The sequence below is a fragment of the Bidens hawaiensis genome, unplaced genomic scaffold, assembly GCF_021521415.1.
Source record: "Bidens hawaiensis isolate Kalapana, Puna unplaced genomic scaffold, B.hawaiensis_p1.1 tig00036628_1, whole genome shotgun sequence".
In the NCBI taxonomy this organism is placed as follows: Eukaryota; Viridiplantae; Streptophyta; class Magnoliopsida; order Asterales; family Asteraceae; genus Bidens; species Bidens hawaiensis.
This window is the reverse complement of record NW_027496388.1, coordinates 1-22,742: the sequence shown is the minus strand read 5'-3', so window position 1 is coordinate 22,742 and position 22,742 is coordinate 1. Positions and strand designations below refer to the sequence as shown.

Sequence of the window (22,742 nt, the reverse complement as noted above, 5' to 3'; positions counted from 1 at the left end):
TAACTTTTAAAACATAACTTTAAGTTACTCTATAGATCATAAAACCTACTATAATGTTTTCCTCGTTGATTGAATGTCATACAAAATTATTAACTTTTAAAACATTACTTTAAGTTACTCTATAGATCATAAAACCTACTATAATGTAGACGGGACGGTGAACCATCATACCATCATAATTTTCCTTATTTTACTTTTGACACCTTTGATCATTATGTGAAAAATATTTTTAAAGACAAAATTGTGTCACCCTTCTCTTGATAAGCTACAAAAGTTTGATTCAATAATACCAGAAAAATTGAGATATATCGTCTTATTCTATATGTTTTACATAACATGTAAAGCTATTACGCTGTATCGTACAATCTATCTATTCTAATAAAAGCCTACCATTTTTGCCACTTGTCAATACCATAGCCTTCTCACAGTTTTTTCAATCAATTTTCATATATGGTCCTTATCTTTTAAGTCATTTCAATATATGACATTAAAATTATAGGTTGATTCCAGCTAAATTCATTACTACATATAATTAAGTATTCTTCATATGGATTGACAAGAGACGATTAGTGAATTTTGTAATGTTAATTAAAGTGTTTATTATGGTTTATATTAAAAATAATAAACAATAAACATTTGATTCATAATATGTGGAATGAGAACAATCAACTTTGATTAAATTCTGATAACGTCAGCAGCTAAGGCTTAATCTTTAATACCTAAAAATACATATGATTTTAAAACTAAAAGTTTTCGAGTTAACCCGAAACCTAGAATTCGGACCCAATAACCAACCCGAATTAATTTGGTTCAGGTTCGGGTTAGTATTTTCTTGGGTTCGAGTTTCTCGGGTCAAGTTAGTTTGGGTTCAGGTACGGGTTTTCTTGGGTTGGGTTTCATGTTACGGGTAAAAGTGGCAACCCTACTTTCAACGATTATAAATAAGAATCCCGACATTCATTTTATGCAACTTTAAATCTTCTAATATTCTTTTAACTCAGAATAATCACTATTATTTGAACATGGCTTTAATGTTAGTATATATTTTTCATTTTCCTGACAATTACATTCATATGAAATAAACAAATCATTTTGTTATATTTGAACTTTCGGTATTTATGTTGCTTGATTATACAAATTTTAATTGTAAAATATAAAATCAATTAAAAATTTGTCATACATAGAATATTAATAACAACAAATTTATCATGATTAATCAATTTCAAATTGTCAAGATTTTAAGGATAATTATATCATCAAAGTTCATGTATATGGTTTTTCGGATAATCATGTTTTTTTGGATAAACATGAGAAAATGTTCTCAAATGACATCATATTAATTGATTAAAAGCTATGATAGTTTATGTGTGTGAATTTTTTTATAGTATCATGGATATATATTATTGTTTATCTAGACTTGTTATGTATTTGGAAAACCTTTTTTTTGTCATACAGACAACTATATATAGTTATATCAAGAGTTATAAGCAGACCTATATGTTACTTTATTAACACTGCATTCTTGAGTTTTTTATTTAAGGTATTGGAAAAAAAAGATAAGAAAATTTTTCTTTTTTCATTTTTGAGTTTTTTCATTTAAAAGAAAAGAAAGAGAATAGAAGGAAAAGTTAAGCCTTTTTTCCTTCAAAACTTTCCTGTCAAATATGGCCGGATTGTGAAGGAAAGTTTATATCCCATTACCATATTACCAATTTACCCTATCTTAATTCTCTTTTCCATGTTGCTATGAGGACATAATTATAAAGTTACAAATTTTTTTCCTATCTTTTCCTTCCAATCTAACTCAAGAATTTAATAAATACTTTCTTTTCTTTTCTTTTATTTTAACTCGAGAATGCATTTTAAGTATATAATTTCTTTTCCTTTCTTCCTCTATTAAATCTTATCATTTCTTTTCCTTATATTTTAAACCCGAGAATGAAGTGTAAGAGTTACAATCAAACATGGACTAAAAATTTTGATTTTTAATAAACAATGTATACTTGCTAATACAATCACAAATGTACTGTAAAAGGAAGTTTTTACCTATTTGTAACATATTTATGTAATTTTAGTTATGTAATTTCTGTGATTTTAATTTAATTATAATTGTATTAACAATATATGATCAGTTTGTTGACTATATTTTATGTAATAATCAAATTTTAAAATTTTCGATAATTACCCGTGTAATCCACGGGTCTCAAACTAGTATAATATAGGATAAAATGAATTTGATCCGAACATATATATAATATTCTGGTATAGATTGGATTCCTAATTATACAAGATCTATTAAAAGTATATAGGAATTTGTTATCAATTAATTTGTACTTGCACGTACATGTACAACATTAATATTTTTTATTATTTATTTTTTAAACAAAAAGATAACACAATTATCAGAGAAGCTTCCAAACATTTACACTGGCTGCAACTACAAAGTACAAACCAAACACAGCACAAGATATATTATGCATAACAACCCCCTGATAATTCCAACACTTAACACTTCACACCCATAATTTAACTTTCTCTTCTCAAATTGTTATAAAACTTCATTATAAACTTCTCAGCAGCCTCATCCACATAGCCATCATCCTCCCCGTTACTAAACGGGAATGGTGAGTCGGTCACCCTTAACTTCCTAACCACTGGAGACGCGGTGGTCAACATCTCGAGCGCCTTTATCACTGAAGGGTCAACAAATATCTGATCATGGTTTTCGTTAATGTTAACGGACTTGTTATGTGAGCTCTTTTTGTAATTTTGGTATTTCTTGAGGGTGTTGCTGTAGCTGAAATCATAATAAGCTTTTCCGAAGAGCTTGTCGCGCTTCATCATGATGTTGAGATCGAGTAGTAGTTTGGATTTGGATATTTTTTTCTTGATCATGAAGAGGATTGTATGTACTAAGGATCGTACTTTCTTTGCAACTAGTGGTAGATTTTGTTCCATTTTTGTTTGTTGTTGGATTTAAGGTTTTTGATATGTTGTGTTGTGTTGGAGTAATTGATATGATGAGTATTTAAAGGCAAGATTGGGAGTGGAAGTGGAGATGTGTTACTTTAACGTGAAGTTAAAGTGACAATTTGTATTTTCTTTCTTTCCTTTTTCGTTAAAATATATATGTATATAGTTGAAACTTGAAACTAACAAGGTTGTTCAAAATATATATATATATATGTATATATATATACATATATATATATATATATTTTGAACAACCTTGTTAGTTTCAAGTTTCAACTAATGAGATACTCCCAAAAAGGTACATAAACAATGAATATATATATATATTCATTATATATATATATATATATATATATATATATATATATTTTGAACAACCTTGTTAGTTTCAAGTTTCAACTAATGAGATACTCCCAAAAAAGTACATAAACAATTAATATATATATATATAAACAATGAATATATATATATATATATATATATATATATATATTTGTATCTACATGATCGATCAGTAGCCACCTGAGCAGAACTATTCACATCAACGACAACATGACCCTGATCCGCCTCTACATCAACATTGGCATATTACCCGAGCTGCTAGAGTCCCACCACCGAATCAATGAGGCTTTAACATCCGAGTCTTCATGTAGATCAGATGGAGAACATGTTTTAGTTGTTTTTTTCGGGTGATAGCTTGTGTGGGTGCGTCATGATAGTTTAAATGTTCATCCACCTCGGCGTCACGATAGTATATAGGTCAGTCACAACTCACAAGTCACAACCACATCTTGATTATTATGAAATTTAGTGTTTGTGTACTTATTTTTGTTACTTTGGGCATCTTACTTGTTTACTGGCTATTTTTGTTATTTATATTGCTTGTTAATCTTGTATCAAAAAATTTAACTAAAATTATTATCTAAAATAAAACCTTTCATTATTAGTAAAAAACAATTCTCGTATGTACCCATACTAAAGTATCAAAAGTTACAAACTTTAATAATGAGAAAACACTTATAAGAAAAACGAATAGTATAGACCTATACAAGTCAAATAAACCTATACGATTGTATAGGAAAAAAATAGTAAAAACGACTCATATAGATGTATAATACTTGTATAGTTACCAATACAAGTCGTATCGGTGTTGCTCATACATTATCTAACGTATTTGCAAGTCATATAAAATCTATATGACCTTTGTGCAAGTCCTATTGATTTGTGCGACTCGAATATATTTCATATGGTCATATGATGTCTGAAAAGTAAGACCTCGTGTTTAAATAGCGGAAGCGCTCCTAAATAAAAAAGATACTTATGAATAATTGGTTTGTACTTCAGGTACTTGTAGTACTGCATCAAGGTTTCAATGATATGAGATTTATTCACAAGTAAAAGTAAAGAAAATATATAAACTGTTACTCATATTTCTTAAATAAAAAGATATTAACTATATATAGCATCATATTATATTATTAGTACACATAATTATCAGAGATTTTTCCAAACAAATACACTGGCTGCTACTACAAACCAAACACAGCACAAGATATATTATGCATAATAACCCCCGGATAATTCCAACATTTACACTTCACACCCACTATTTAACCTTGTCGTCTCAAATCGCTATAAAACTTCATTATAAACTTCTCAGCAGCCTCATCCACATAGCCATCATCCTCCCCGTTAGTTAACGGAAATGGCGAGTCGGTCACCCTTAGCTGCCTAACCGCTGGAGACGTGTTGGTCAACATCTCAAGCGCCTTTATCACCGAAGGGTCAACGAATATTTGATCATGGCTTTCGTTAATATTAACGGACTTGTTTTTTGAGGTCTTTTTGTCAATATGGTGTTTCTTGAGGGTGGTGAATAGAGAGAGTGGATTAATTGGGGTGTTACTACAACTAAATTCATAGTAGTCTTTTATTGGTGGTGATGGGAAGGTGAAATTGGTAGAGTGGTGATTATGGTAGTGTAAGGGTTTTCCGGTTAGGTTACCGCGCTTCATCATGATGTTGAGATCGAGTAGTAGTTTGGATTTGGATATTTTTTTCTTGATCATGAAGAGAATGGTACGTACTAAGCTTTGTACTTTCTTTGCAACTATTGGTAGGTTTTGTTCCATGTTATTTGTTTGTTGTTGTAACTATTGAAGTACAATGAAGATATTGGTGGTTTTTTTATGGTGTGTTGTGTTGTGTAAAAAGAAGCTAAGGGGTATGAGTATTTAAAGGCAAGGTGGGAAGGGAGTATGGGATGATACTTTAACGAGAAGTTAAAGTGACAATTCACAATTTCTTTCTTTCCTTTTTCATTCCAATCATTTTAAGGAGTGTGGATAATAATTCATGATGGTAACATCATCATCTCCTAATGAACCATTTAGTGATTTATATCCAGACCAAAATGTTGTAGATTATTATGAAATAACATAAAAAGTTAGGGTTAAACTGAACTTTCTTTTCAATTAAGTGAAATTGTTCATACTAACAAAAGTGAAAAACTGAAAATTAAAAGTGTCATATATGTTGCATTATCGGTACAAATTGTTATCAATCATTACATTATAGTTTGAATTACAATAATTCAATTTTCTATTTGTTATTTATATATATAGTTTTATTAAACAAAACTAAATAATCATAAGATATGTATGTATAACTTTATATTATTAAGCGAGTTTTGTTTTTTTTAAACTACAAATTTCATTAAAAGAAAGCACCCCAACACCTCCTACTGAGGAGCTAGCAGGGGTTGAGAAAACAAATGACGACACACATTACATAGGCAAGCACTTCCGTTTAGCCCAATCTATATCTAAGCAATGAGATGTATTTTTTATTCACAAATAACTTAACACCTTGATTTCTTCAATCAATTTATCAATCCTTAACGGCTTGTCTTCATAGATCAACTCGTGGTGAGCTTTGTAATACCCATATCTTTTATTTTATTTAGAAAAATGCAAAGTATTGATAGATGATATACGTACTAAAGTTACAATGTAATGAATAGGGATAAGCTCGGTACCATACCGGTACCGAAAATATAGATCCCGAAATTCGTAAATTCTTGGTACCGATACCGAAATATTCGGTTCGGTACCGGGATAGTATCGGTAACGAAGGTAAAAATTCGTGAAATACTGATACCGTACCGGTATCGGTACCGTACCAATCCCGAAACTCAAAACTTTGGTAAATTTGCTCATCCATAGTAGTGAATAACATATGTAACTTTCACTTTCTTTGTCAACGAAAATATAAATTCACCGGAAATTACTTTGTATTTTCCTAGTAAACTACTGATTGATTTTTATGTTAGTGCATTATGTATTTGTTTTAATAATTATATAAATATGAGTTAGAGGTAGATTGAGTTGATATATACACACACAACTTTATTAAATAAAGTTAATCAATCATACAAGATATTTGCAAATTTTATATTATTTCTTAACAAACAATGTTGGTAAAGTTTATGTCACGAATATCTTTTATTGTGTTAAAAGTAACATAATGAAGGTTTAGTAAAGTGGTATTATATATATTTATTTTACCAACTTATGAATTTTAGTTTAGTCTTTTAATTTGAAAAAGACTAAACTTAGCTATTTATAGGTCCCGATGTCTATAAATTATTTTGCCAAACATAATCTGCCATAGGCCCATAGAGCAAACGGTTAACCCACTGTCTTGTCGTGCTTCGAGCAAAACGGACAAAGAAGAACCGAACCAACATTGACGTTTCGTTTTGACCCGGGTTGCTATCCATTTCCTTACAGCTTTTCAACAAAAAAGAGTTACTTTTTAGTAACCCTATTAACCCGCTCCGCTTGTACATAGTTTGGTTTTCCACTATAAACTAATTACTTTGAAGTTTAAAGTCATGATTTTAATAAAAAGATTAATATGTGGCCGCACCTTGCTAGATGCGACATGGATGTGATCGATCAACGTGGACCACTAAACCAAATCATCCAAGAGTAAAAAGGAAATATATAGTAGTATCAAATTATCAATTTCATATTAGTGTTAGTTATCAAATATTGTAATTGCTTGGTCATTATGATAGCATGATGAAATATACAAAAATTAAATGATTCATTTTATTATAATTGTTATTTTCACAAATAAACTAGATAAAGCATGCAGTGCAAATATATGTACACAATATGTATGAAATAAAATAAATCCGATGCGGTTGAATTTTAAATTAATAATAAACTCTATATCGTGAAACAGATAATTCATAACGGATTCATAGCCTATTGGTATATTGGTATGGTGTTTCTCCTAACAAATTTGAGTTCACATCCTTCCCAATAAAATATAAAGATGGAATTTTGTTAAAAATAAAGTGAAACAAAAAAAGTCGCAACAGTATATTTTCATAGAACATTATATATCAAAAGAACGGTTTAGAATTTAACTAAAAATAAGTAATATCTAAAAATTATTATTAAGTTATAATGTGGAGAGCTTATATATTGAGCCGCATTCCGACGAGGGTCGTTTTTGATAGCAACAAGTATTTCTGTTAATACTGACATTGTGTTATTTGTAGAGGATTCGATGAAACTTTGGTTCACCTACTAGCTAGCAGCTTGCATAGATTTCATTAATCATTCTCATGTGGATTAATTTTCTAGTTGTACTCATTTTTGGACACTAAAAGAATTGATGAAGTGTCCCGAAAAGGTTGATTTCTCATCAGACAAATACAAGTGTTGCAAGCGCTTGATGCAATTACATGCTAACTGATTTTGATAGCAAGGAATGAGTTCATTTTCAACAATAAACCGGTTTCAAAACTGCTTTCTTTGAAAACATTATGGCAACCTCATTCATCTGGCTCAAATATAGAGCAAAGTTTAATCTGACCAAAATCATCGGTTTTCGGTGAGATTTCCGTCAGTTTCTTGCCAAAATGTGTATTTGTATATATAAAGCTGAAAATTGTATATTAAAAAGACTGTGTTTGTATACAACCGATACTTATACATTAAAATTTGATTTGATTAAATTCGTTAGTCCTCACCTCACTGCCCGACTAGCAACTACTACAACTTGCCTATGCGTTATATTATTTTCTCCACCATTCTGGACAATTCGTCATATCAATGTCATCCCATATTTTTTTTTCCATCTTTCAACCACACCATTCAACCTATGTTACACTCACCATTCACCTTTTGCGACAATTTGCACTCCTAAAAATAAAAAAGAAAACAAAAAAAGAAAGAAAAATCAAAGATAATTAGAGCTGATTGGCCAATAAACAAAGAGAGAGAACATTACCGTGAGCCGCATGGTCCGGCCCAACCACCCGTCGCACGGTGTTCTCCTCACCCTTTGTCTGCCACATCAGTACCCTTTAACATCATTTCACACGAGGTATACTGCGCAGCCTAACAACACATAGAATTACTTCTTGTGAAAGGAATACGTGATTAAATCATTCCTTTAATGTGATAATAAGTTTGATGTTAATTTTGCTAGCTAGGTGTTGCATTTTATTCAAAGTGACTTTTTCCGGAAGTTCATTCATAATGATTAGATTAACGGAAGAAAATTAAAACTTACATAATATAAAAGGTCAAGAAACCGATATATTTGTGCACAACAAAATCATTTTAACTTTACATATTTTTTCAATAATATTCACGCATTTAATATGGTTAGTAGATTAACAAAATTAGGAACTATAAAACAATCTTAATATTAATAGTAAGATATAATTAAAATTACGTATAATTCATTATACCTTAATATATTTGAAGTCAAATTTTCTTGAAGGTATATTCTTGCGAGTGTAAGATAAGATGTAATTTTAGGTTTTGAAAGAATTATTGTTAGAAACATTTGTGCACGTTCTAATATACTCATATTAATAAAAAGTAAAATGAATGCATAAACCACTATAATTAAAGTGAAAATGTCTAGTTAACATAGGCTTAAGTAATAAACATTATTCTTCTGTAATACATACAAGATCGAAATGTACATCACCCCCCACAATATCTTAACATTAAACATTACAAGCTCCATCTAAAATTCACTTGTAAAGTAGAAAACTAAAACAAGAAAGTAATAATATATAATCCTCCACCCCTTTTAGACAAACCATATATCTATTTCAGAGAATAAATATAGACTGCTTCCAAAGAGACTTCTGCTTAACCAGATGCCAACTTGGTATTCTGACGTCGCAAGTCATTGTAAAACCGGCTTATAAACTGCTCCGCCTCTTCATCCACATGGCTATCCTCATCCACATTACCCAACGGAAACTGAGAGTCTGTTACCCTCAATTGCCTAATCACCGGACTCCTCCCAAACCCCGGAAGCACCGGAGACACCATCCCACTTTGAACCATCTCCATAGCCATCATGACAAGATCCTCCGATGGTTTCTTGGACAATGAGTAGTAGTTACTAGACACAGGGCTAGTGGTACAACTAAACTCATCATATTCACTTGTTGGTGGATTAAAGCCGCGGTTAACCGAGTCATGGTGATGGTTAAACATAAGATTCCGAAACGTCTTGCCTGCTATCTTGCCACGTTTGATCATCATGTGGATGTCCAACATTAGTTTCCTCTTGGAGATACCTTTTCTTAGCATGAAGTAAACCACACGTACCAATTTCCAAACTCTTTTCACTAGCTTTTGTTCCATTTTGACAAGTAGTATGAAGGTTTGTTGATTTTTTGTTGTAAGAATGATAATATTAGTTGTTAAGGTTGATGAAATAATATGTTGAAAGAAGAGTGGTATATATAGTCAGGAACTCAAGACACGTACGATGATACACGTAGGTTGTCCTTTGTTGTTAAGTTAACTCAACATGGTACGTGGTTGGTTCATTATTTAAAGTTTTGTTATAAAGTAAAAGTGTAGCTAGGGGATTATAATATTTACATATGTTATGTACTATATATACTTTACTGTGGACTGCTTTTGATCATTTGTTTTGATCAATTATTGATGAATTGCTGGCAGAATTTGGATTGGATAAGATTACAGTCATGTGAGAAAAGATTAGTATTCATTTAAGGCAAACATGCATTGGTTTCTTTCGGTTTATTATAGATGGATAATTGTCTAGTATACAAAGAGACCTTTTCTATTGTTTAGATCAAAGATTCGAAGTCATAAAACTATCCAATCTTATCTTCTACGTACAACATGATTATAAATCTTAAAAAATATACAAATATCATCCAAAAGAGGGTGGTGACGCAGCTTATTGTCCGGTTACCTGCCTCTCTGTCCGGTTACCATGCATTATTATGTGTTCTACTTTCACAATCTTGTTTAAATAAAAATATGTTCATACAAATTGAACATTCACATAGTATCTTATAAATTGAAGGATTTAAATAAGAAAATCTCCATTTACCTCTCTAAAAACAAACACATAACTTATCTGAGGTCTAGTATATATGACTAGTCCGTATAAATAACAAATCACTTCAAATTTAAGGCTAGATTGATCTTTGGGATACTTGTGATCATGTGTCAAACGTTCTCGTGTGTGTCATTGCTAAACACATGCGGATTTCCGAAGGAATCTGTACAAGTCTTTAAAAACTGCTAAACAAATGTGGTTTCCAACTATATCCGTGCTTAAAGCTTTAGAGCTTTTGCCGGGTATCAGGTCGTCGCATATCTTTCAGTAATAGAGTCTAAGGATCACCAGAGAAGACTTGTCGGTAATCTCTTGAAAAACAAATTACTTACTACCATAATTTCAACAAAGGAAACTCATTACCAATCTATTTCATCAACATATTTTCAATATAATCAACCATCGGTACATGCTTATTTGTTTAGCAATGTTCATTATTATTTATTTATTTTTTAACAATAAAATTTTCCACCTAAAATCATTCAAACTTTACGCTTGCAACGATCTGAATCCACCACTTTTATTTTAAAGGGGCAATGATCATACCACTAGACTTAACTAGTAGCTACACGTATACACGCAAAGTGATAACCAAATAATATACAAGTTTGAGAGGAGTAGGTAATTAAATTGTTTGAAATGAGAAGAATATCATATGGTGTCACTATTACCAAAAGCAGTCTCTTTTTTTGGTAGGTTTAAATTGTAGGCGTTGGAGGAAATTAAAAAAGTCGATTACTTAGCCAACCAGGTTTTGTGACCAAGAACCCCACCGGCCTCGTTATTTACCAACGCCGTTACGACCACACTATCTATCAATTATTGCAACCAACCAAAAGCCAAGAAAAAGATTTCTATACCTTTTTTTTAATTAATAATATAACATAAATATGTAATATACGTGTGTTTGAACTTTGAATATAAAACATTTTACTATTATTAAAATAAAAGGTACGTTGCCACTATAGATATAGTGACACTTTTCGTACATGACTTGTCCCTGTTACCAATTACAACATGATATTGCGTATGCCTTGTATATGAATTTCTTGTTTTATACATTCTAAACGGCTTCAAAATAAATTACCGCTTTGACTCAGTTAATTTAATGGTAGATATTAGAGGTGGCAATGTGAGTGGACTGTGTTGGATTTAGGTGATGAGTCAGGATGAATTTTTTAAATAAAGGGATATGATGGATATGGGTCAAGATTGGTAAAGCTAACTCATCTTGACCCAAGTTAATGTTGACATACAAAGGGTTTTAAAAATCTCTCAAAAAAATATTCAAAAAACTATTAAAAAAATAATAACTCAAAATATAAAATAACTAAAATGTTTCCCCCGTCATCCTCGTTCATTGAAAAAAAAATCGTTTTGTATTGGTTCAGGTTCGAGTTTTTCGGGGTTTTTTTCGGTTCGGTTTTGTTTTTTTCATTTCGGTTGGTTTCGGTATTTGCTCGGTTTCAATGTTTTGTTCGGTTGCGTTTCAATTTTTTTGTTTTGTTTTGGTAAACTTTTTTATTGCATTTGGCTTTTCTTTGTTTCGTTTTGGTCAGTTTTTCGGTGTCATATCGGTTTTTTTGTATCGTTTTGGTCGTTTTTCTATTTCGGTTGAGTTTCGTTTCAGTTTTTTTGTTTCGTTTAGGTCGGTTCGGTGTTTTTGATTCGTTTTGATCCGGTTTTTAAATTGCATTTAGTTTTTTTATATTTCCTTTTGGTCAGTTTTTCAGTTTCAGTTCGGTTCAGTTTTTTTGTTTCGTTTCGGTTGTTTTTCTATTTCAGTTCAGTTTCGCTTCGGTATTTTTGTTCCGTTTTAGTCGGTTCAATGTTTTTGTTTTGTTTTGGTCAGCTTTTCAGTTGCATTTCGCTTTTTTTGTTTCATTTTGGTCGTTTTTCTATTTCGGTTCAGTTTCGTTTTGTTTTTTTTTTTGTTTCGTTTTGGTCGTTTTTCTATTTCAGTTCAGTTTCGTTTCGGTTTTTTTGTTTCGTTTTGGTCGGTTTAGTGTTTTTGTTTTGTTTTGGTCAGCTTTTTATTTGCATTTCGCTTTTTTTTTATTTCGTTTTGGTCAAATTTTCGGTTTCATATCGGTTTTTTTGTTTCGTTTTGTTCGTTTTTCTATTCCGATTCAGTTTTGTTCCGGCTTGGTCGATTCGGTGTTTTTGTTTAGTTTTGGTTAACTTTTCGGTTGCATTTCGCTTTTTTGTTTCGTTTTGGTCAGTTTTTTTGTTTCATTCCGGTTTTTTGTGTTTCGTTTTGGTCGTTTTTCTATTTCGGTTCAGTTTGGTTTTTGTTTTTTTGTTTGTTTTAGTCGGTTCGGGGTTTTTGTTTGTTTTGATCGTTTTTTGGGTTTCAGATGAGTTTTGTTTCGCACGTGATATTTTGGGTATTTTGAATTAGATAAATTTTGGATAATTTGGATATTTTGTTTTGACTCATTTTAACTTGTATATTTCCAACCCATCCTGACCCACTTGAAGAATTTTTATGATCCATCCTAACCTATTTTACTTTTAAAGTTTATCCATCTTGGCCAAAACAATCCATTTGGGTTGGGTTTGCCACCCTTAGTAGATATTTTAAAAATAATATTATATATCTAAATCCATATATCTCGTCTATTGCGAGATTCAAATCTTCTATCTCTGAACACATAGAGTTCTTATTACACGGTTATATCATCAGATGTCACTAGACCAAATATCCTTTGATAATTTTGGGTTAGAGCAAGAATTACATAACCGAATATAATACTTTAGTTCAAGAGTACTCCTTCTGGAATCTTCTTCTTTTCACTTTTTTTTTTAACTGTAAAGTTTTGGTACCCAAGAAGGCAACAAATTCCCTTTGAGTCACTTTAACTTATCACAAAAGAAATTTTACACTCTTTCAGCACTTTATGTATTCACCTTAACATTTTCTCGAAGAATGTATATGGTTAGAATAAAAGACCAAGACAAAACAACAAACAATCAATAACAACAACAACAACATTATTAATAATAATAATAATAATAATAATAATAATAATAAATGTTTTAGAAACATGCAATGCATCGACAAGAAAACTACCATTAGTTTATTTTCCTCACTAATTAATTTCGAAAAATGTATGTTATTAAAGGTTGAGAATACTGATACATAGGACATTTTTAGATATGTAATATAATTGTTCATCAATATTAATAGTTTTATTCCATAAATTTGATTCTTTAAGCCCCGTTTATCTTATAGTGTGTAGGTATGAAGGGGCACCAGCTGTTGCAAAACATAACCTGTGTATGTGGGTGATTAATTAATATCTAATTATGGAAAAAGTTGTGTTTATATAATTTGTAACCAAGATGTGTTGTGCTTGCTTTTTGCATGATATGGTGTTACTTGCAAGCTAATTATACACATGTTTCCCGTTATCTATAAACTCTTTTTTGGATTCATATATAGGTAAAGTCGATCATGCTCCGAATGATGATTATTGATGAAAGGGATGTACATGAACACTTTAGAGTGTTGGTATAAATCATAGTCAGTTAAACGCGCAATTGAAGACGTCGAGAAAATGTATATAGACAACTTTCTTTTTAATTAAAGTGTTTGAAGGGGTATGCACCCGCCTTAACATCGAGCGGGGCGGGTCAACCCACAAGATATAGACAAGAGGCTTGAAATCAGGATGTCATGAAGACATAAAGCCAAAACCTATGCGCGTGACGCATATCACATATGCTCGCGCATCACATATGCTCGCGCATCACATATGCTCACGCATCAGATAACGAGCAAGAAAGGAGGTTGGATCTCAACTTACTTGAAGGGCGCAGAGAGGCGGCTATCATCAGTGAAGCCAAATACAAGAAAAAACTAGAAAAATATTACAATCAGCGCGTGAAAGAGTGCCACTTCAAGAAGAATGATTTTGTCCTTCGGAACAATGAAGCTAGTCGCGCAATACCCCCGGGAAAGATGTCTCCCAATTGGGAGGGACCTTATCAAGTCTCGGAATAATTGGGCAAAGGCGCATACGCTTTAAAAGATTTAAATGGAAAAAAGATCCCGCGCACATGGAACGCAGCACAACTTAGAAAATGTTTCATGTAAAAGTTGTCAAGATTGTAATCAAGGCTTTTTAAGCCATTATGAATAATGATATGCGCTATTTTCTCTTAATATGCGTTCTATTACCCTTTGCATACATGTTTCACACTTCCCTTTATTAATTTTGAGCAATATGACAACATTGTATTGACATCAAACTAAAAATAAAACGAAGTATAACATACATGCGCGAGCTTTAGGCTCAGACGCGTTAACGAGTTTTAACTCAAACGTCAGGGCCTTAGCCCAATAATATGAGCCTTAGCTCAGGGCCTTAGCCCAATAATATGAGCCTTAGCTCAAATTACTCAACATCCATCCTACATGCTGCGCAGCTGGACCATAAAAGTACCTAAACACAACTAAGGCAAAGCAAATGCCAAAGCATAGTTGTTAAGGTCTCAGGTCGGGGCCGCGCATGGGATTATAATGGATATCAGAGTAACACATACTGACACGTAAAGGCTAAAAAAACTCATTCATAATTCCCTATAATAAATGCGCGATAACGTCGCGCAAAAGAGGAATAATGAAATGCCAAGGCACGTGTCAGCATATTCAAAAATATCGCAAAATAACTTGAAATATGACAACTGTTAAGGATTAAGTAAAAATAATTTCCTTACAACCTTTTTCAAGTTTCAATGTGTAAGCATACGTTATATTCAACAAGCACACGCATACAATATAAAGAGATGAATTGGGAATGCGCAAGATGCGAATAAGGGAAAAACAAAATTTCATTCCAAAACATAGAAGTTTACAAATTTACAAATGATGAGGTAAAAACTACAAACACAAAAAAAAAAAAAAAAAAAAAAAACAAGAAGGGCTTTTCAAATCTCTATATCAATATCAACCTATTCATCGTCCTCATCATTACTTCCTCCCTCAGCATCTGGCGCAGCCCGCTCCTCGTCATCTCCAAACTTACCATAATCAAGCTGTTCGTCTTGAATGGAGTCGTCTTCTATCACGATAGTGTCAGGAGTAGGTCTTTTGGCCACGCCAGAGCCGCTGGCAAAGGTAGCATTGCCCGCGCCATCATCACTGCCACCAGTCCCTTCGCATTCATCAAGTAATTTCTTTAACGCGCCAAGATCGGGCTGGTCGGCAAGCGCGGCTATCTGCAAGTCACAAGGAACAATATGAGTACAAAAGATTATAAAAATAAGTCAAGTAAACTCATTAAAGTTAAAATACCTGCTCAAGGATGGGAATTGGAGTATTCAAGTACTTCTCCCCCACCTCAGCCATGTCAGCGCAGACAGCGTCGAGCTGATAAGGGTAGTCAGATGGATTCTTCTTTAGCATGCCATATTCATAACCATCCTTAAACCCTTCAGCCCGACCCACCAAGCGCGACGCAGCATTACAATCCATCACAAGGGTCTGAAACTCGTCTGAGTATTTCATCGCATAAGCGCAACGAGTCACACCCTGTGAAATTAGCCATTGACGGTCCTGCGCGAGGGAAGAAACAGACGTCTCAAGAGAAGGAATCTGAGAGTTTAACAACTCAACAGTTTCCTTGGCTTGTTTTAGCTCTTCTTTGTCAGACGCTGCTGCCGCCAAGGCTTCATTCTTTTCCGCTCGCGCGGCATCGAGCTCTTTCTTCAGGCGCGCAACCTCACTCTCCAATAAAGATTTGTCAGTATTAGCCTGCGCAATAGTTCGGTCACGCGCCTCTGCTTCCAACTCCAAATCACGCGCTCGACGAGCGTACTTGGCCGCATCTGCCTCTGCTGCTTGCAGCTTCTCCCGCGCAGCTTGCAGCTCAAGCCCGCGCTTCACAAAAGCAGCGTTGGCACTTGCCCGGTTCTCGCTAAGTTCTGCTTGGAGTTTCTCAGCCCTCTCTCGGGCATCAGAAAGATTCCAAGCAGAAACCTTAGCCTCTTGCTTGGCCTCCACAAGGGCATCACGCACTTTTATATAATCATTGCGAAGCTCTTGGGAGGCAGCAAAGAACGCAGAACCAGCAAAAAGGTGGTCATTAAGCAAGTCCACGCGAGCGCGGTCCTCTTGAAACCTCCTTTCAGCTGGAGGAACAGAATGAGCCCAGAAGTCTTCACATACGCCCATGGATTGGAATGAGCTCTCTTCAGTGATATTCCAGCTCGGGCGGTATATGTGATCGGCTTCCAGCAAACACAAAGCAACGCAAAGAAACGTTTTAGTTATCTAAACACTAATTTTGAAGTGTACACAGCGGAGCAAAACAAACTTATACCTGAGGAGAATCGGCGGAAAGATTAGCGCCAGCTGATGAGCTCCCGCCTGCCCCACGAGAAGAAGGCTGCGCCACGAAATCTCGTGGCGCTATAGGGCTTGCGCGGCCACCATCAGAACCGTCAGAATTAACCTCCTCATCATCCTCTAGAACAGGTCTCTTCTCCTGCGACTTGGAAGAATCAAAAATAGTCTCACGAGGAGGGCTGCGCGCAGGAAGAGGTGAGGGAGATCTTGACGCTGTTAGAGTAGCGCGAAAAATAGTCTCCTGCTCCTTAGTGATCCCAATGAGGGGAGATTCAGTACTTGTGGGAGCAGGAGCAGAACTAGCGGCGTCAGCGCTAGTGGTACCACCAGCAGCTTGTGTGCCAGCTAAAATGCCTATGAAAAAACCAAGGAGAAATGATTCATGACTTGAACCAAAGAAAAAAATCAGACAATCAAAGCGCAATAAATACCTTGGCGCACTGCAGTCCGCGAATTAAACATCGCCATGAAGTCCATTTTCCCCCTTCTCGAGGGTAAAACAGGGGACTTCAAAACAACCTTCGGCGTAGCCTCGGCACCTTGCTGCGCCTGAGGTTGAGCCACCAACGTTGCCGGCTCTACAAACATTTGAGTGAACAAAGCTTCATTAATAACTCTATCGGAATCACGCTCATAAAATCACAAAATATAAACAAAGTATACCTGTTGGAGAAGACGGAACAACAGGCGCAGCGCCGCTTCCCTCGTCCTCCGCGCGAAGAGATGAGGTGGCAGCACCATACCTCGTGTGGACTGGAGAATTGCCCACACCTCGAGGCAAGGAAGACGAGGAAAACTTGGATGTAAAACCCTTGGTTTTCTCAAGTCCCTTCGCTTGAGTAGGAGGAAGATTCTGGGCAACAGAGGCATCATCTTTTTTCTGTTTTTTACTGGCCCCTGCGCCAGTTTTGCCTTTAGCCTTGCGCTTGAGTTGTGGCGCTTCAACTTCTTCCTCCTCCACTTCCTCTTCCACAAGCTCCAACTCATAATTAGCGAGCGCATCTACAATACGCGCAACAGAAATGTTAAAACCAAATTTGGTATTCTAAGGACCTAAGCACAAATACAAAGGCTTACCAGGCGCATCGCCGTCAAAACAAAATTCTAAATCGACAGGGATGAACATATCATCGAAGCGATCAGGGAAGGCAACTTCCCCAACGCTCAGCGCGACAGAGCCACCTTCTGTATGCTCATCATAGGCGGCGTGGATGTATTCCTTGCTTACTGCATAAAACAAGACAAGTGATATCAGCTAAGTGAATTATACTCGCGCAGAATTAATGCAATGAACAAACAACCCACCTAGGCCATCAACATGGATGACAGGCTCAGTCGCGCTGTCAGTCCACCTCTTGCTCATACCAACCCCCACCAGCGCTTCCTCGCAAATTTTCCTGGCTGGGGATGGTTCAGCAGATAACTTCTTAACCCATGCGCCCGTTGGGTTCTTAAGGACATTGTCATCCGCGGGCGCAGAAGTGATCGCGCGCATAGTCATGCGAATTGGGATAACACTAGCCTTGATATAAAAGAATTTTTCAGCCCAGTCATGAAGGCTTTTAAAAGAAACAGTGCAGCACTTAACCTTCTGACTGCGCGGTGTGAATGAGAACCAAGAATCTTGAATTTTCGGCTTATAAAAATATTGAAAGCGCCGAGGGGTGGGCTCCTCGCGCTGAGCTTTGCACATGAACTCAAAATGAGTCATGCGCACCAATCCACAGGGATGAACTTGGGATATGTGAATCCCATAAAACTGAAGGAGCGCACCTATAAACCTTGTCATCGGAAGACGAAGGTTACAGTGAGTAAAAAAATGATAATATAGAGAGATATAGCCGGCAGGAGGATCCGCCGCCGTCTGCCCGGCTGCCGGGAGCATACAACCATACTCAGGGAGAAAACCCTGAGAAGCAATGAGACTATCAAGATCAGGTTGTTTCAACTTGCAGGGAATCTCATCCCATCTCTTCATCGTTTTGTTCTTCCCTCCTTCCTCCGACGAAGCCTCGGCAACCCTAGTACCCTTGCCGGTCTTCTTTAAAGTAGACATAACCACAGATTTTACACGGCGTTTACTAGGGGAAATTGTGGTGTCTGGGTTATCAGACATACAATTGCAAATCGAACAATATGGTCACTGTGAGGACGGAAATCTGGAAGCAAAGATAAAGGCTCTTAATCGGAATTGAAGAAGCAAAAGCTCTGAAAATGACAATGGAGATGAAGAAAAAACCGTTCAAAGGGTTTGGTTTTATAGGCCCAGGGGAGAGAAAGAGAAGCAAGTAATAATCAGATCTACGCTCACGCGCCCCCACACGCAGGCGTAGGCCAACATAAGCGCGACACTTGTTCCTGACACTGTATGAGGAGACGTGAAAGGCAACTGTAGCACCTCGAGCACACGAAATGTCTGACACATAAAGTCTCCATCTCTGATGCACCTCGAGCACGCGAAAGGTCTGACACGTAACGTCTCCATCAATGATGCATGTCAGCACCAACCAACCACATGGATTGACGATTCGTTCTAACCTAAGGGATAGAATTTTGCGCAACGCACATATGAGAAATGAAAAAGAAAAGACAAACCCTATTAAAAAAGCAAACTATTAAGTCTAATATCTATCTTACCTCGCTCGCGCGAGACAAGACACACATTAGACTGGGGGGGCTTGAAGGGGTATGCACCCGCCTTAACATCGAGCGGGGCGGGTCAACCCACAAGATATAGACAAGAGGCTTGAAATCAGGATGTCATGAAGACACAAAGCCAAAACCTATGCGCGTGACGCATATCACATATGCTCGCGCATCACATATGCTCGCGCATCACATATGCTCACGCATCACATATGCTCACGCATATCACATCTGCGCATGGCGCATATCACATATGCTCACGCATATTACATATGCTTACGCATACCACATGCTCATGCATATCACATCTACGCATGAAACATCTGCGCGGGAGAATAAAGAGGACCTTGCGCATCTCCGGGATAGGCGCATAAAGGACAACACAACAAATGAGACAATAGTCTAATCCAAATCAGGATAAGGACAACCATGATTGTACTCATCAGACAACCTTTCAGAAGGTATCTTTTAAGGAATAAAGAATGTGCTGATGTTGACAGCTGCCAATGAAGGGTGGACAACTCAGCAAAGCCCATGTGCCACCACGTGATGGCACATGCGTCAGGTAAAATACCTTGGTCAGAGATTAATCAATGAAAAAGCACCAGGTGTCCTAAGTACACGTGGCGCGAAGCAATAGGAGGAGGCCAAAAAGGCCCTAATTGGGTCTAAGCCCAATCATTGGAAACCCTAATACTATAAATACTACACCACCTCCACAGTTGAGGTCAAGCAAGAAAATACATTCTAAGTCCTTATTCATTTTCACATTCTTATCATCTTCTCCTGCAATATCTTATTCTCACACCGGAGGGTTACCCCAAAGAGGACCCCTCTTTCCCTTTCTGAGGGGTAAGTTCACGGTGCTGTTCGTTTTGTAGGTGGAAGAACTCGTATCTCGGAAAACCATCGGTGATATAGCACACTCATACCCGAGGAACGTAGATCGAATACAAGTAAGTCGATTCACGCTTCTTCAGTGTTATAGCTATGTGTTGCTTACTGCAAATGAAATTGCTAATTACGTAAACAATGTTCCAGCATGAGCTTCTAGTAATGGGATTACTATGTGAATTATTTGTTCTAATTATAATGTTATTCATAAATGTATATTGAAAGAGTGTTGAAAGTGTGATTGGGTATAAAAACAAATAACTCACATAGTAATCCCGGTAATATGGACATGTTTACCCGATTATATACCCGAAGTAGCCAACACACATACACACACGTTTATGCATTTTGACCACCCTTTATGCGTTTTGACCACTCTTTATGCGTTTTGATTCCGTTTATGCATTTTGATTTCGTTTATGCCTTTTGCCGTCCGTTTATGCGTTTTGACCACCCTTTTTGCATTTTGATGTCCGTTTATTCGTTTTGACCACCCTTCATGCTTTTGAGATCCGTTTATGCGTTTTGACGTTCGTTTATGCGTTTTAACATCAGTTTATGCGTTTTGACGTCAGTTTATGCGTTTTGAGGTCCGTTTATGCGTTTTGAACACCCTTTATGCGTTTTGCCTCCGTTTATGTCTTTTGACCCCTGTTTATGCGTTTTGACGTCTGTTTATGCGTTACTATATATATATATATATGAAATTAACGTGGTAAAAATGAGAATCAAGTAGAGTAATTATATATACAAATAGAGCAATTATGTAATTTAATCTAGAGTAATTACGTAATTACTCGAAAACTAGTTCTTGAAATGGTACAGTTATAACAAGCGTGCTTCAGGTTAAGCTGTCTCCGAATTACAGAAGACAGTAGTATTAAAAGTGTTCTTTTTTTTTAAATAAGTTGTGTAGTGTTTCAAACCTATAATAAAAATTTAACAAGTGTGTAGAATTTTTAATTTACAAAGTCTTATGTTGTATAAGAAAAATATATAAAACTTTTTCAGTCTTTTGTTGTGTACGTATGTGTGTATGTGACGTGCAGTAATGGGCTCGGTTTTTGGGTGTTACAATCTATACTTGTTTCATTGCATGCATGATCAGGCAATAGTTATGAAGTTTCACGTACTTCAAATAAGGACTAGAAGAAATTTTCGAAGCATTAGTAATTCGATGGTATTAATAATTTAACTGCTAGATCATTGTAGAAACATTAGTATTGTAGATAATAATCAACCCTCAAGGGGACATCCTAGTTGTAATATGATATTCGTCAATAAATGGTTATCTATTTAAATTCGACATCCTGATAGTAAAGCGGTGTACTCTTAAGTGTTTGTCTATTCAAATCCTGCAAAACACATGTATGATAATATTAAGAGCAAATTAGGTGTGACAAAGTATGCGTTCACCCGCCTATTAAAAAATATAATATTGTGAATTAATTAAAGTGAGCGGAAAATTCTTTTCTATTAGTGAGATCAAGTAAAAACATTACATATAGTAACATTTGCAAAATGAATTGTCAATGGTTAATATTACAATGAGAGATGAAAGGTAAGAAACATAATTATTGGGATGCAAATTAAGCAATGTTGCATACTGTACAGTGTAGGGGTGTGTATGGGTCGGTTTGGGGTGGGTTCAGACCAAACCCATAACCATAACCAATATGTCAGTTAATCGATAATCATAACCATAACCGATCCATTATGGCGGTTTCGGTTAATCGGTTTCGAAGGTTATTGCGAGTCGGTTATAGGTCGGTTAAGCATAACCAAAACAATGTAATTAAGCTTAAAGCTTTGATATTAAATGTTACCAAAAATAAAAAATTAAAATGACATGACATATAGTTCAACAAAATATATAATCCATAATATTAATATATATACTCAAACAAGCAATAGATACATATATGGATAACTTTGCTATACATATATGGATAACTTTTTAGCCATAAACCATGACTCAAAAAAAAAAAAAAAAAAAGAGTCATGGATGAAAAATTTTTAGGTTGGTTCTATATTAAAACAGGCATAATATTAATATCGTGGTCGAATTATGGTAGCCCGTTTGTTGCCGTGTTGATTAAAGGCGTTTCTAGGGCGTGGCCTGTACTGACCGCATATTAATACTATTAACCAGTTGAAATATGGGTAAAGAAACCATAGTACCTAAAGTTTCATACACGATTCTTATTTATTTTACAACTAAATAAATGGGTACCTTACAATTTTACAACTAATAACTTAAAAAAAACTCTTAAAACTCTTTATTTACTTTACAACTAAATAAATGGGTACTTTACAATTTTACAACTAATAACTTAAAAAAAACTCTTAAAACTCTCAAAATGAGCCATTTTGAGAGTTTTAAGAGTTTTTTTTAAGTTATTAGTTGTAAAATTGTAAGGTACCCATTTATTTAGTTGTAAAATAAATAAGAATC

The 22,742-nt window shown here is 35.1% G+C and overlaps 3 protein-coding genes across 3 annotated transcripts; all 3 read right to left on the bottom strand.

Annotated features, from left to right (window-relative positions):
- Positions 1 to 2,526: 2,526 nt before the first annotated feature.
- LOC143588631 (uncharacterized) lies at positions 2,527 to 2,958 on the bottom strand. Its single transcript, XM_077069587.1, has one exon. The coding sequence runs from the start codon at positions 2,956 to 2,958 to the stop codon at positions 2,527 to 2,529; it is 432 nt and encodes a 143-aa protein (XP_076925702.1).
- Positions 2,959 to 4,316: 1,358 nt separating this feature from the next.
- On the bottom strand, positions 4,317 to 5,249 carry LOC143588632 (uncharacterized). Its single transcript, XM_077069588.1, has one exon. The coding sequence runs from the start codon at positions 5,103 to 5,105 to the stop codon at positions 4,584 to 4,586; it is 522 nt and encodes a 173-aa protein (XP_076925703.1). The 5' UTR covers positions 5,106 to 5,249; the 3' UTR covers positions 4,317 to 4,583.
- A 3,909-nt stretch (positions 5,250 to 9,158) lies between these two features.
- On the bottom strand, positions 9,159 to 9,662 carry LOC143588630 (uncharacterized). Its single transcript, XM_077069586.1, has one exon. It carries the CDS (start codon positions 9,660 to 9,662, stop codon positions 9,159 to 9,161), a length of 504 nt encoding a protein of 167 aa, XP_076925701.1.
- Between the last annotated feature and the right edge of the window lie 13,080 nt (positions 9,663 to 22,742).

What these genes read in the sequence shown, in the direction of transcription:
- LOC143588631 (XM_077069587.1), bottom strand. Translation starts at nt 2,958, where the DNA reads ATGGAACAAAATCTACCACTAGTTGCAAAGAAAGTACGATCCTTAGTA.
- LOC143588632 (XM_077069588.1), bottom strand. Translation starts at nt 5,105, where the DNA reads ATGGAACAAAACCTACCAATAGTTGCAAAGAAAGTACAAAGCTTAGTA.
- LOC143588630 (XM_077069586.1), bottom strand. Translation starts at nt 9,662, where the DNA reads ATGGAACAAAAGCTAGTGAAAAGAGTTTGGAAATTGGTACGTGTGGTT.